General features: G+C 41.2%; 1 protein-coding gene across 1 annotated transcript; it reads right to left on the bottom strand.

The window, feature by feature from the left end:
• Window positions 1–3952: 3952 nt before the first annotated feature.
• On the bottom strand, window positions 3953–15926 carry LOC106577647 (dnaJ homolog subfamily C member 3). The gene is made up of 12 exons (XM_014155948.3): window positions 15435–15926; window positions 14950–15060; window positions 14471–14595; window positions 14139–14213; window positions 13236–13379; window positions 12835–13016; window positions 12465–12584; window positions 9882–9987; window positions 9490–9610; window positions 8315–8447; window positions 7933–8081; window positions 3953–7698 (listed from the first exon to the last, which is right to left on the bottom strand). The coding sequence occupies exons 1-12, from the start codon at window positions 15517–15519 to the stop codon at window positions 7550–7552; spliced, it is 1500 nt and encodes a 499-aa protein (XP_014011423.1). The 5' UTR covers window positions 15520–15926; the 3' UTR covers window positions 3953–7549.
• Window positions 15927–16264: the final 338 nt, after the last annotated feature.

The following is a 16264-nucleotide window of genomic DNA, read 5'->3' as shown; positions in this document are numbered from 1 at the left end:
TTTTTGCCCTTGTGGGGTTTGCGAAGCAAATGCCCCCACTTACATCTTCAACATTTTTGTTATTTAGTGCGCAACTCCTTTTACACCGTTTAAGCTAAAAATGCCATTCAAACTTCAAACGTGTAGACTGGTCTGGGTTGAGTTGCTCGTATTCAACTTTTTGATATATTTGATACTTTTTAACTATTCAACTTTTTATGGCTTTTTTTTCAACAATCTCCCCCATTGTGACATCACTTCCAACATCCAATTCACTCTAAATGCAACAACAACTTTTGACCCAAATCTACTACTTCGAATACTTTGCCAACACTTTAGACAAAAAGTTAGAGTAGGAAATTTTCCTCTACTTCACTGCTTTTAAAATCAGAAAACGGATTAGGAATAGCTTCTTCAAATTAATAGATTGAGCTGTTTTAGTAACACATCAACTGCTTTCATTATAGATGCAATTATTCATGTCAGAAGCTAACAGATTCATTACTTACCAACAGCAGTAAATTCCAATACAACTAAGTCACATTTTGAAGTTCATTCCTTACTTTGTATAACAACATTATCATGAATCTATCAAAGAAGTTGTGGGTCAGAGTGCAGCATTTATTTAGTTTCAAAGCACAAACGTTTGTTAGCATGTTTAACACCATGGTTTTTTTCAACACGTGCCTCGGAGGGAGACAATGTCTTCATAACAAATTCCCATGATTCAGAATCTGTTTCGGACCAAACAGCTTGCAACAAATATTTTGAATAATTCTCCGGTCTGAAATACCTGGAATGACAGAGAGGATTTGTAATGCTCACTAGCTTCGTCCTCAGGATTGTGCTCTAAATAAGTCAACTGGCTAGTTTGCCTATCTGCAAAGATCCGGTTGCGCTGATTGGATAGAGCAAAGCTGTCTCGGTTCACTCACTTCATATTTCACCCGATAACTTCTCATTGCACTTCGTTCAGTTTTCACAAGCAACAACTGTAGTTTAGACTCTGAACCCCACCAGAATCATAGAAAAAAGGTTCTGGATAGAACCAAAAAATGGTTGTAGGGTTCTTTGATCAGAACCCATTTGGGTCTTCTTCACTGAACCAAAATTGGTGCTATATAGTGTTCTATATGGAACCAATTTCAGGTCTATATAGAATTAAGGCGTGCCATATATGAAGCAAGCAGATTACCCTTTTTGATTCTTTCCAGAACCTTTTTTCCTAAAAGTGCACACAACTACTGACCACAACCACACAACTATTTACAGCAACTATTGCCCCACACAACTACTGATCACAACTACTGACCACAACTACAGACTATAACTACTGATCATAGCTACTGACCACAACTACTGAACACCACCCCTGACCACAATTACTGACCACAACCACACAACTATTTACAGAAACTATTGCACCACACAACTACTGATCACAACTACTGACCACAACTACTGATCATAGCTACTGACCACAACTACTGAACACCACCCCTGACCACAATTACTGACCACAACCACAAAACTATTTACAGCAACTATTGCACCACACAACTACTGATCACAACTACTGACCACAACTACAGACTATAACTACTGATCATAGCTACTGACCACAACTACTGAACACCACCCCTGACCACAACCACAAAAATACTGACCACAACACAACTAGAGACCATAACTACTGACCACAACTCATGACCACAACCACACAACTACTGACCACAGCACTACTGACACACCATACGACTACTGATCAACACTACAGACCATAACTGACAACAACTACTGAACCACAAACTACTGACCACAACCACACAACTACTGACCACAAGCACACAGACTGACCACAACTACTAACCACTACTGAACAGAACCACACACATACTCACCAAAACTACTGAACACTACTGACCACAAGTACTGAACACACAACTACTAAACCACACAACTACTGACCACATCCAACCAACTACTGAACACAACTAGAAACAATTCCTGACCATATCCACAGAACTACTGACCACAACTACTGAACCACAACTACTGACCACTACTACTGAACCACACACCTGCTTAACACAACTACTGACCACAACCACACAACTACTGACCACAATTACTGATCACAACCAACTACTTACCACACAACTACTGACCACAACCACACAACGAGATCACAACTTCTGACCACAACTCCAGACCACAACCACACAGCTGCTACTGACCACAACTACTAAACCACAACTACTGACCCCAACCATACAACTACTGACCACGACTACTGAACCACAACTACTGACCGCAACTACTGAACCAAACAACTACTGACCACAATTACAACCACACAACTACTGACCAGAACCACACAACGACTGACCACAACAGCACAACTACAGACCACAACAGCACAACTACAGACCACAACAGACCATATATACTGACCACAACCACAAAACTACTGACCACAACACAACCAGAGACAAAAACTACTGACCATCACTACTGACAACTTCTGACCAAGACTAGTGACCATAACACCACAAGTACTGACCACACTACTACCACAACCACACAACTACCGACCACAATTACAAACCACAACACTACTGACACACCACACAACTACTGAAAACAACTACTGACCACAAGAACACAACTACTGAAACACAAAACTACTGACCACAACCACACAACTACTGATCACAAGCACACATCTACTGACCACAACTACAGAACCTCAATTTACCACAAAACTACTGACCACTACTGAACCACACACCTCCTCACCAAAACTACTGAACACGACTGACCACACAACTATTGACCAGAACCACAGAGACCACATCTCCTGACCAAAACCACATGATTAATGACCACAACCAACCAACTCCTGACCACAACCACAACTACTGACCACTACTACTGAACCACACTGACCACAACCAGAAAACTACTGACCACAATTACTGATCACAACCAACTTACTACACAACTACTGACCACAACCACACAATGAGACCACAATTCCAGACCACAACCACACAGCTGCTACTGACTACAAAACTACTGACCACAATCATACAACTACTGACCACAACTACTGAACCACACACCTACTTACCAAAAGTACTGACCACAACCACACAACTAATGACCACAACCATGCTACTGACCACAACTACCGAACCACACAACTACCAACCACAGTTACTAACCACACAACTACTGACCACAACCTCTGACCACAACACAACTACTGACCACATTACCAGAAATACAGACAACACCAGAACTACAGACCGTAACTGACCATAGCTACTGACCACAACCACAGAACGACTGACCACAACTACTGAACCACACACCTACTTAACAAAACTACTGACCAAAACCACAACTACTGGCCACAACCACACAACTACTGACCACAACTACTAAACCACAACTACTGACCCACACACCTACTTACCTACTGACCACAACTACTGAACTACACACCTACTTACCAAAACTACTGACCACAACCACACTACTGAACCGCACAACTACTGACCACTCCTACTGGCTAGGGTTTGGCATTTGAAATTATCCCTTTCGAATAATATCATTAAAGTAACACTTCTTAAACCTCTTCCACTACCACAAAACTACTTTTAAAAGAGCTTTACCAAGCCCCACAACTTTACTTGTAAAGTTACCATCTAGTTATTGGTTGTGATTACAGTGTAGTAGGAAACCAAATTGTAGGCGTGTCAAACAAATAATTAAAGTACACATAAACATTAATTTTCATGGAACTAGACAGACTACTGCCTGCTACAGATTGCTGGAAGATGATTCTCATATTTGCACAACAATAAAAAGACAACTCAAACAAGAGCTAGAGATAGCGAACTATCAGTATTGTACAAACAATTTTTAAACTTTCTTCAAAATAAGATCACACCATCCACATAAAAACTGGGTTTGTTTACATATTTTAATTGTTTTTGAACATTTCAGTTGATTCTGTTTGGCAATGTAAAAACTGTCCATAGCAACTAAAACCAGGAGAAAACCTCCATAGAAACAAACCCCAGAAAATAACCCATCCCAAGCAGTTAAATTAACAAGGTTATCACATTAAAATGATGACGTACAGTGCCTTCAGAAAGTATTCATACCCCTTGACTTATTCCACATTTTGTTGTTACAGATGGAATTCAAAATGGATTAAAGTCTCACCATCTCTCCTAACAGGTGAATGCACATTTTTTTAAACGAAACACAGAAATATCTAATTTACATGCATATTCACACCTCTGAGTCAATACTTTGTAGAAACACCATTGGCAGTGATTACAGCTGTAAGTCTTTCTGGGTAAGTCTCTAAGAGTTTACCACACCTGGATTGTGCCACATTTGCCCACTATTCTTTTCAAAATTATTCTAGCTCTGTTAAATTGATTGTTGGTCATTGCTAGACAACCATTTTCAGGTCTTGTCATAGATTTAAGTATATTTAAGTCAAAACTTCTTGGTAAGCAACGTCAGTGTAGATTTGGCCTTGTATTCTAGATTATTATCCTGCTGAAAGGTGAATTAATCTCCCAGTGTCCAGTGGAAAGCAGACTGAACCAGGTTTTCCTATAGGATTTTGCCTGTGCTTAGCTCCATTGTTTCTTTTTCATCCTGATAAACTCACCAGTCCTTAACGATTACAAGCATACCCATAACATGATGCAGCAACTAAAACAAATCATTAAAATCCAGACGGAAAATATTTACACAAGAAGCAACCTAATATCACACAGTCAAACTCTGTCATCCCCCAACTTTTCGGACCGTTTCCGCATGTGATGGCTGAGTGAAAGGTTTCGTGTGTATAGATCTCTGCGCTCCATTTAGTTAGTCTACCTTTTTTTTGGCTTGAAAATATGGCAAGTGTTACTCAGTAATGTGTTATTGCATTTTTCCCCAAACATAACACTTTTATATTCAGGACAAAAAGGGAATTGCTTTGCCACATTTCTTGCAGTATTACTTTAGTGCCTTGTTACAAACAGGATGCATGTTTTAGAATATTTTTATTCTGTACAGGCTTCCTTTTCACTGTCAATTAGGTTAGTATTGTGGAGTAATTACAATGTTGTTGATCCATCCTCAGTTGACACAGCCATTAAACTCTAACTGCTTCAAAGTCACCATTGACCCCATGGTGAAATCCCTGAGCGGTTTCCTTCCTCTCCTGCAACAGAGTTAGGAAGCACGCCTGTATCTTTGTAGTGACTGGGTGAATTGATACACCATCTAAAGTGTAATTAATAACTTCACCATGCTCAAAAGGGATATTCAATGTCTGCTCTAAATATATATATTTTCAACCCATCAATCAATAGGTGCCCTTCCCTACGAGGCATTGGAAAACCTCCCCAGTCTATGTGGTTGAATCGATGTTTGAAATTCACTGCTCGACTGAGGGACCTTACAGATAATTTCCTGTGTGGGGTACAGAGATGAGGTACTCATTCAAAAAGTATGTTAACCACTATTGGACACATAATATTCCATGCAACTTGTGACTTGTAAAGCACATTTGTACTCCTGAACTTATTTAGGCTTGCCATAACAAAGTGGTTAAATACTTATTGACTGAAGACATTTCAGCTTTTTAATTTGTTAATTTATGAAAACATTATTCCACTTTGACATTATGGGGTATTATGTGTAGTCCAGTCATAAAGACATCTCAATGTATTCAATTTTAAATTCAGGCTGTAACAACATGTGGAGAAAGTCAAGGGGTATGAATACTTTGAAGGCACTGTAGTTTAGCAGTCAGTGACATTCAAAGCTTTCAGTTACAGCTATACTGTATCCTTAGAATTCAATGTATGTTAATAGTTGACGGGATGATAGACAGTCCATACATTTTGTAGTCCATAATTTGTGACACGTTAAAATGACTCAATAGTTTCTTCGTTGTTGCAGTGAGTCCCTTCAGTTGCTTTGAACCGTGGAACACATTTTCAGTAACATCAGGAGGAGTGGTTATTAAAAAGAAAATAGACAAAATACAAAAAGTGCAAGTTTTCAGACATGCTTTGAAATCAATGAAAAAGGAGAGAGAATGCAACAACACAGGCTCTTTCAGGAAGTAGACAGACAAGCTTCATGCACACCCTTTTGATTGGGTACACAACTAGGAAGGAGTCGTGTGATTGGCATTGAGAAAGGACTCATCTTTATATCTGTGCAATTATAGCAAGCTCAATTTTTATAGTCAATTTTCTTCACGATTGGCTGATCATCAGCCAATGAAGATGGAAGTCCCTCCCAGTTGACTACATTACAACATTCAGAGCTTTGCAGATTGTTATATTTCTAACAGAACGACATCAATCTCTTGTAAAATATTTGAAAACTCTGAATGTTGTATTTTTCTGAATATAATCTGTCTGAGTAGCTTGGGTGTCAGTCTGAATCTGATTTTATCCGACTTGAGCTCGTCTTAGCATAATGGATAAAGAGTCCGGCACCCAGGCTATTGTAGCAGAGCAAAAACCAAAAGAGCTACGTTGTTACCAAAACGAGCCCTTTGCAGTTTTTTTTCACGCCTCATTCTTCCTCAAACACAAAGCAAAAGCAGCAGACAGACATCCCAAAGAAAAAGAACATGGATACTGGAGGAGGGATGCACTGATGTCATCAACAGCCTGGGCCTAGTTGGGAGGACTGAACAGCGCACCTATACCAGTCTTCATTCTCGCATCTTCGACCACTCGAGTGGAAAATTGCAATTGCTCCAGAACAGAGCAGCACGTATTGCACTTAGATGTACACGGAGGGTGAATATCAGTGGTATGCATGTCAATCTCTTTTGGCTCAAAGTTGAGGATTGATTGACTGCATCACTATTGGTCTTTGTGTGAGGTGATGATGGGTTAAAAAGGTACTGAACTGTCTGTTCAAGCAGTTGGTACACAGTTCAGTACCACTCAAGACATGTAGCCAGAGGACTCTTCATAGTCCCCAGGTCGAGAACTGAGGCTGGGAAACGCACAGTATTAAATTAGAGCCATGACTACATGGAACTCTGCCACCCCAGGTAACATTATCAGCCAGCCATAAAACCAGACTTAAAAAAAAACACCTCACGACGCAGACTGTGGAGAGACACAGACATTTTTATATGTATTGTATTATGTATATTATTTGATTTTCGTTTCAACCCCAGGAAGAGTAGCCACTGCCTTGGAAGCGGCTAATTGGGGATCCTAATAAAATACTTAAATACTTTTCAGAGTCAACTGCCGACAACATTGTCACTCAGTTTCATCCATGTAGAATCTGTGGTAGGAAAGTTTAACTTCGTACAACTCAACCCCTGGCGGGACAGTAGTAGTCCACCGCCTTTGACAGTCATTCACGTCCCCGTAGTCTCATTACATTACACAATCCCCCAAACCCGACACCTGGGTACATCCATAAATTACTCCGCGGGTTGTCATAGGCCTTAAATCCTCCAATCGTAGGTCCTTTCCGGTTCCGTCAGCCCCCCCCATGTTTCTCGTCCTCACTAGTGGTTGAACTTGAAGTGGTAGTTGCCGCCGGACTCGAAGGGGTTGAAGTGGAAGGGCCATCCTTGGCCACCCTGACCCCCTCCTCCACCCTGCTGGCTCTCTGGGTCCAGGGGGTCCTCGCCCGAGTCAAATTTCTGACGCATTTCTACAGGGGATGGAGAGACGTGCGAATAAGCAACAAGTTAATCTTGGTTCCGGCTAGGTTTTCAACAGAAATTTAGATTCCTGAAAACAGGATGTCATCATACTGCAAATAGGTTACAGCTTCCTAAATACAATCATACCAGGTATACATTTTCCAATATGGGAGGGGTTAATAGTACTCTTATCTACAAGCTTGACGAACACCATCAGATGCATATACAGTAAAGTACAGTACCTGGGTCGGTGAGCACCTCTTTAGCAGAGACGATGTCGATGAACCTTTTCTCCGCCTCCTTCTTCTCTGCCTCCTCTCTGAAGTTGTCAGGATGCCACTGTTGGGCCAGCTTCCTGTACGCCTTGATGATTTCCTGTTTGTTGGCACTCCTGGAGAAAAATAACATAAGCTAAGATAAAAGACTGTTTGAATACAAGGAGCACATGCATTCCAATTTCCCTGAGGTTATCACAGAGGTTGGTGAAGATTATTTCAACATCATGAACTTCTCACTTGTCCAGTTGCTTAAAGATCACATAGACAGTAGATTATGTCAAGGAAGGAAGGAATTATGTTTTTAAGAAATATTTGAACAGGACTCCCTTCTCTAGGTCAGCCATACCTATTGACACCCAGGATCTTGTAATAATCTCTCTTCCGGGAGAGCTTGAGCAGTTTCTGGGCTCGCTCTAGACCTTCCCTGATCTCATTGCTCTCCTTGTCAAACTCCCTTGCTTCCTGGTAGTCTTCCACCGCTAGAGATGGAGGGAGGGAGAGGTAAAGAAAGAAAGGCAGAGACAGAAAGAAAGATCAAATGGATACTTGACAAAGCTGGCACAGTGATCCCACTGGGATTTGTCTGCAGTAATCAAGACATTCACACTATTTTACATGTCAGTCATTTAGCAGACATGCTTATCCAGAGTGACTTACAGTTAGTGCATTCATCTTAAGATAGCTAGCTGAGAACCATAAATCACAGTCATAGTAAGAACATATCTCATTAAAGTAACTATCAGCAAAGTCAAAGCTAGTAAGAGGAGAAAAGTGTTAGTTCATGCTTTAGACTGGCTCCTGGCTACAAACACTGGGTTACATGGCAAGTGTGGGTTCCCCTGAGCTACAAAAAGCCCACAAGTAAACAAAGGCAGTGTTTGAGTACTTGAGGGAGTGAAAAACAATGCTAAATAAAGTGTTATCATTCCATGCCATCATTCTCTCTGCTACAGTAATAGATGGAGAAAGCAGTGTTTTAAAGAACTCAAGTAAAAATACTTTAAAGTACTACTTAAGTAGTTTAGGGTGTCTGTAGTTTACTATTTATATTTTTGACAACTTTTACTCCACTACATTCCTAAAGAAAATAATGTACTTTTTACTCCTTACATTTTCCCTGACACCCAAAGGTACTCGGTACAGTTTGAATGCTTAGCAGGACAGGAACATTTTCTAAATTCACACACTCATCAAGAGAACATCCCTGGTCATCCCTACTGCAGACTCACTAAACAAATACTTTGTTTGTAAATTATGAGTGTTGAACTGTGCTCCTGGCTATCTGTAAATAAAAAAAATGAAATTGTGTCATCTGGTTTCCTTAATATAAGAAATGTTTAATGATTTATACTTTTACTTTTGATACTTAAGTATATTTCAAACCAAATACTTTTAGACTTTTACTCAAGTAGTATTTTACTGGGTGACTCACTTGTACTTGAGTCATTTTCTTTTAAGGCATCTTTACTTTTACTCAAGCATGAAAAATTGGGCACTTTTTACACCACTGGGTGAAAGTACCTTTCTCGTAGTCCTGGTTGAGGATGAAAGCCTCAGCTCTGTCTCGGAGGATGTTGATGTTGCGTAGGTCTCTCTGGTGGGCTTCAGAACAGATGTCTATTGCCTTAGCAGCCATCTTGTTCTGGTGGAGAAAAATGGAACAACGTCTATTAAGCATTATTATTGCTTCCCAGTCCATTAGTAATTACTTAATCATTAAGTAATATACTTTTATAAAAGTTATGTGAAGTCAGCGGTAGTAAAAGTCATGAGAATTTGAAGACACTACCAATGAATTTCTGACTTTAGTAGAAGAACAGGCCAAGATATTACTATCAAATGACTATGGCTGAGGCCATGGTAACGGTCCACTCCATAGGTTAAATCTTTCTACAGTATGTGATGGGACCCACCTTGACCAGGCAGAAGCAGATCCTCTCATTGGCCTTGTTGGTGTAGTATGGGACATTAGGCTCTGTTCTCATCACTGACTCATACTTGACTATGGCCTCCTGATACCTGAGAACAAACATTTAATAATATACATTTTAGAGCAACAAGACATAAATACAACCACCATACAATAGTCATAACTAAAATCAACCAAAGTGGATACAAATAGGTTTGGTGCTAAAACCGTAATAGAAAGCTGAGAAGAAACCTAAAATATAAAACTGTCAAAGGAACACAAGGAGTGAAATTCTAAAACACAAAGCATGGGAACTGAAACATAAGCCCACAGAGGGACTACCATTTAAGACCACATAGGAAGGCAGGGATTGACATTAAGGGTTGCCCTATTGCCTGGGGCTGAGCAGTCATACAAGTTGAGCCTGCCCCATTTAAACAACCAAACTGCAAAGAATTCCAGCAGCCTAAGACAGGTTTTTCTGGTTGTTTAAGTGAAAGGCCAAACATTTATGGAAGTCGGGCAAGTTGAGCCTGCTCAGATTCTTTTTACTGAACAAAATACAAAGAATTCCAGTACTGATCTTTCTGATTCCTCCACTATGTGTAGGCAAAAGGCAGACAATATATTCCACTTCTGCATGTAAAAAGCTCATTTACATTTCCGGGCAAGAAGCTGATTAAACAGCATGATCATTACACAGGTGCACTTTGTGCTGGGGACAATAAAAGGTGAATTTAAAATATGCAGTTGTCACACAACACAATGCCACAGATGTCTCAAGTTGAGGAAGTGTACAATTGGCATGATGACTGCAGGAATGTCCACCAGAGCTGTTGGCAGAGAATTTCGGAGTATTTCTGTCTGTAATAAAGCCCTTTTGTGGAGGAAAAACCTCATTCTGATTGGCTGGGCCTGACTCCCCAGTTAGTGGCTGCACCCCTGCCCAGTCATGTCAAATCCACAGATTAGGGAATAATACATTCATTTAAAATGGACTGATTTCCTTATATGAACTGTACCTCAGTAAAAACATATACACTACCGTTCAAAAGTTTGGGGTCACTTAGAAATGTACTTGTTTTTGAAAGCAAAACATTTTGTCCATTACAAGAACATAAAATTGATCAGAAATACAGTGTTGACATTGTTCATGTTGTAAATGACTATTGTTGCTGGAAACGGCTGATTTCTTTATGGAACATCTACATAAGCGTACAGAGGCCCATTATCAGCAACCATCACTCCTGTGTTACAATGGCACGTTGTGTTAGCTAATCCAAGTTTATAATTTTAAAAGGCTAATTGATCATTAGAAAACCCTTTTGCAATTATGTTAGCACAGCTGAAAACTGTTGTTCTAATTAAAGAAGCAATACAACTTCTTTAGTCTAGTTGAGTATCTGGAGCATCAGCATTTGTTGGTTCGATTACAGGCTCAAAATGGCCAGAAACAGACCTTTCTTCTGAAACTTGTCAGCCTATTCTTGTTCTGAGAAATGAAGGCTATTCCATGCGAGAAATTGCCAAGAAACTGAAGATCTCATACAACGCTGTGTACTACTCCCTTCACAGAACAGCGCAAACTGGCTCTAGCCAGAATACAAAGAGGAGTGGGAGGCTCCAGTGCACAACTGAGCAAGAGGACAAGTACATTTGAGTGTCTAGTTTGAGAAAGACGCCTCACAAGTCCTCAACTGGCAGCTTCATTAAATAGTACCCGCAAAACACCAGTGATTAGGCGACTCTGGGATGCTGGCCTTCTAGGCAGAGTTGCAAAGAAAAAGCCATATCTCAGACTGGACAATAAAAATAAAAGATGAAGATGGGCAAAAGAACACAGACACTGGACAGAGGAAGACTGGAAAAAAGTGTTATGGACAGACGAAACTAAGTTTAATGTGTTCGGATCACAAAGAAGAACATTAGTGAGATGCAGAAAAAAATGTAAGATGCTGGAGGAGTGCTTGACGCCATCTGTCAAGCATGGTGGAGGCAATGTGATGGTCTGGGGGTGATGGTAAAGTGGAAGATGTGTAAAGGGTAAAAGGGATCTTGAAGAAGGAAAGCTATCACTCAATTTTGCAACACCATGCCATACCCTGTGGACGGCGCTTAATTGGTACCAATTTCCTTCTACAACAGGACAATGACCCAAAGCACAGCTCCAAACTATGCAAGAACTATTTAGGGAAGAAGCAGTCAGCTAGTATTCTGTCTATAATGGAGTGGTGGGCACAGTCACCAGATCTCAACCCTATTGAGCTGTTGTGGGAGCAGCTTGTACGTAAGAAGTGCCCATCAAGCCAATCCAACTTGTGGGAGGTGCTTCAAGAAGCATGGGGTGAAATCTCTTCAGATTACTTCAACAAATTGACAACTAGAATGCCAAAGGTCTGCAAGGCTGTAATTGCTGGAAATTGAGGAATCTTTGACGAAAGCAAAGTTTGAAGGACACAATTATTATTTAAATGAAAAATCAATATTTAAAACCTTGTCAACGTCTTGACTATATTTCTTATTAAAAAAATATATACATTTTTTTTTTCTTCTTCAGAGCAGGCTCAACTTGCATAGTGGTACTGACCTCGCCTCTTCGATGTGCTCCTCGGCAGAGTCCAGCTGCTTGCTGAGCTTCTTCACCTGTTTGTAGTGGGACAAACAGTCCTTGTCATCCTGGTCCAGCTTCAGACACGCTCGGACGTGACTGCACAGAGAGAGATTTACATATAATGTGAAGCGGATTGAAATTCTTTTTCATGAATTTTGAAAGACTGAGTATTCTTTACCAACTGACAAACCTCAAGTGCCACAATCAACCACAAATGCAAAAACTCAAACCAATGTTGCTCTGAAGCCCAAAACCTCTTCATTTACATGTATTTGCTTGATAAACGTGGTTGATTGTTTGCTTAAATCACACCTCCCCATCACTAATAAATTCCTAGTGAGCGTACCCTAGTGACTCCTGGTGCTCTCCCAGGCTATAATGCAGGGTGCTGAGCTTGAGGAAGGCAGCTCGGTTGTCGTTCCTCAGCCGGGTGGTGGGAGTCAGGTCCTGGATGGCCTTCCTGGGGTCTCCCAGGCGGATGTAGCATTCAGCCCGGAGCTCCCGAGTCTCAGGGTCCCAGGGGGAGAGCTGAGGAGAAAGAGAGGTAAGGTCAGTGGTGTGAATTTTCCCTTTTTATGATTTGATACAAGACTGTTGAAGTATAGTACAGCACTGTTCGATGATGAAGGTATTGCTTAGGTGAAAAAGCATTTTTCTCCATCCTCAGACTAGGCCCTGTGACAGAGGGAGCCCCTACCTCCATGACCAGGCCCAATATCTTGGCCCTGTGGTGGAGCTAGCCCCTACCTCTACGATGCGGTCCAGCACAGTGATGGTGGTGCTGTAGTCTCCTCTGTGGTGGGCCGCGTGGGCATCCTCCCGCAGCTCCTCCAGCTCGTTGGCCCTCATCAACTGGTCCTGCGCCTCCTCCTGGTCAGGGGAGCGCTGCAGCTGAGGAGGAGGAAGTAAATCAAATAGAAAGGTTGAGTTTCTGAAGAAACTGTGACATATTTATTACAAGCTTATAATTGCTATAACAGATCACTCATCAGGTCTAAAAATACACACAACACATCAAGTCTAATCGTTCAGATTCTCTTTACCTCGCCCACATCACATAATTGCAGTAACAAAATGATAATGAATGCGAATTTTTTTTAAGCGCAACATGAGACAGTGAAACGATATGATGATGGTATGAGCATTCGGAAAATACAGCAGTGAGAAGTAGTAGCATTATAAACTCAGCAAAAAAAGAAACGTCCTCTCACTGTCAACTGCGGCATCTTAGGCATCTCACAGTACGGATATTGCAATATATTGCCCTGGCCACATCTGCAGTCCTCATGCCTCCTTGCAGCATGCCTAAGGCACGTTCACAAAGATGAGCAGGGACCCTGGGCATCTTTCTTCTGGTGTTTTTCAGAGTCAGTAGAAAGGCCTCTTTAGTGTCCTAAGTTTTCATAACTGTGACCTTAATTGCCTACCATCTGTAAGATGTTAGTGTCTTAACGACCATTCCACAGGTGCATGTTCATTAATTGTTATGGTTCATTGAACAAGCATGGGAAATAGTGTTTAAACCCTTTACAATGAAGATCTGTGAAGTTTTGTATTTTTACAAATTATCTTTGAAAGACAGGGTCCTGAAAAAGGGACCTCCTTTTTTTGCTGAGTTTAGTAGTTATATTTCTAAGCATCTAGATTTACCACAGTCTCAAAGTCCTCCCGGGCCTCCTGGGTGTTGCCCTGCTTCAGGAGGATATTCCCTCTCTGCAGTCTGGCCTGGAAACATGGAGGCAGTTGGAGGGAGAGAGAGAGAAAGAGAGAGGGATGAATGTTGAAAGTAGGAGGCGAGAGAAACAATGAGGGAGGGAGCCAGAGAGGGTGACATAGGACACAAAGACAGAGAAAGATACAGGTAAACAGGCAGAGAGAGAAAGAAAGAGTTAATAACAATATCACAACATTGTGTCCATAACTGTGATTTATCATGACAACAGAGATTATATTATTGTTGATGACTGTCTGTGTCCACTTACAGCCAGGAAGTCTGGTTTGAGCTGGATGGCTCGGGTCAGATCTGGAAGGGCTGATTTGGACTTCCCCATGGCCAGAAACACAGCTGCCCGCTTGTAGTAGGTGAGGTAGTTCTTAGAGTCTCCCTCTGAGGGGAGGCATAGGGTTGAATACATTCAATTAGTAGGTGATCACATACTTTAGATCTAGCTATTTTCATGTGGCTACACTGATTACATGGCCATCCATTGACTGAAAGTGTGTAGGTATAAATGGTAAATGTATTTATCTAAGTGAAAGACAGTGAGATCTGAAAGGATGCATGACAAAGTTGGCATATAACGATTCATCCTTTGGAAGGACTGTGTTACGCAATGCAGCAGCCTGACTTATTTTTAAGAGAGGGTACTAACGGAGGGAGAGACAGACAGACACAAAGGCTAGAGGCTGGGATCTAAGGATGTTTGAGCTCTGATGACACGTTTCTGGTTGGTAACCTTACCCACTGCATAGTGGTAGTGGGACAAAGCCTCCGCCAGTTGACCGGCGGCCAACAGCGTACGGCCCATCTCCAAGTGCTGCTCAATCTCCACATGAGTTGCCCCCAAGACACCTGAAAGAACACTGTGTGCGTGAGCCTCCAAGAAGGCCCCAAAGCAATACATATAGCTAGTTCAGCTAACCACATAGGAACTGACTTTAAATGCAGGAAACAGAGTATGTTCTTTAATTCTAAAGGGCTTTGTTAGTAAAGGGGATATTCAAAAGACAAGTGGAAAACCAGCTAAGTTACAGCCAAAGGGTTTGGGTAGCCTAGTTAGCCTACAACTAGTAGCAAGTAATTGGGGGCACACCTGTTCAAGCTGAACCATATACAATCGGTCGTAGCTAAGGAAATTACTGAATACTTTAGTTACCGGTATTTTCTATGCGCAGAACTTTTACAGCACAAAACACAAGCTAACTACCTTGTCTGTCTTGTCTTACCGTCCAACTGGATGTCTAGAATGACACAGAGCAGTGACAAGGAAGACAGGACCCCGTTGAGACCTTTCCGTCGACCCAACTCCATACTTGAATACTTCACACTTCTCCCGGAGTGGTATATTTCACGTCTCTAATTATATTGTACGCTATCATTTAAACTGTAATTTCCTTCATCGTTTTTCTTCCTGAACCTTTGAGGATAACAAGTGTTCCCATTGTCCGGTTAAGAAATAGTTCCGAGTGACACAGTGGAACGCCACTGGAAGGTTCCTGCAATTTCTTTGCGAAGGACAACACAAATTGTTTAGACAACCAAGAGTGAGCAAAAATATAGCATGCATCTAATATATTGTTGCCATTTTCTCTACGTGGCATGCCATTGAATAACTTCGGCAAATGTCAACAATAGGTGGTTTCTTAAGTGAAACTTCAACCGGTCCCGTTACTGGCCACCTCCTTCACTGATTCAAGCTGCCCTACATTTCTTTAGTGATGTGCAGTTCGCGAACGATTCATTCTTTTTGAACGATTCTTTTTACCGACTCGAGAGTCATGATTCATTTTCTGAGTCATTTGTTCATTTTAGTCGTTAGTTTAACTTGCTAGTGCTGGCATCAATGAGTCCTACAGCATAGGCTGGCTACACGCTCCTCTGGCACAGAAGCTCCAGAGACATGATCAAACCACCAACTGTCTGTCATATACGCGCAAAGAAATAGATCATGAGCATAGAGAAGACAAATTCATGTTTAGAACTGATCATTGATGCAAGAAATAATATAAATAATGTATTATTGAACGTTATGATGGACACAGCGTTTTAGAACCAA

Source organism: Salmo salar, chromosome 18 (assembly GCF_965601325.2).
Source record: "Salmo salar chromosome 18, fSalSal1, whole genome shotgun sequence".
Lineage (NCBI taxonomy): Eukaryota > Metazoa > Chordata > Actinopteri > Salmoniformes > Salmonidae > Salmo > Salmo salar.
The sequence above is the reverse complement of the archived record's forward strand: the minus strand, read 5'-3'. Positions and strand labels throughout refer to the sequence as shown.

Excerpts from the sequence above, each read along its gene's own strand:
- LOC106577647 (XM_014155948.3), bottom strand. The coding sequence starts at position 15,519 with ATGGAGTTGGGTCGACGGAAAGGTCTCAACGGGGTCCTGTCTTCCTTG. Across the intron at positions 14,596-14,949 it reads CCACTACCACTATGCAGTGG|AGGGAGACTCTAAGAACTAC; the intron begins GTAAGGTTACCA and ends GCCTCCCCTCAG. Across the intron at positions 13,017-13,235 it reads TGCTGGACCGCATCGTAGAG|CTCTCCCCCTGGGACCCTGA; the intron begins GTAGGGGCTAGC and ends CTTTCTCCTCAG.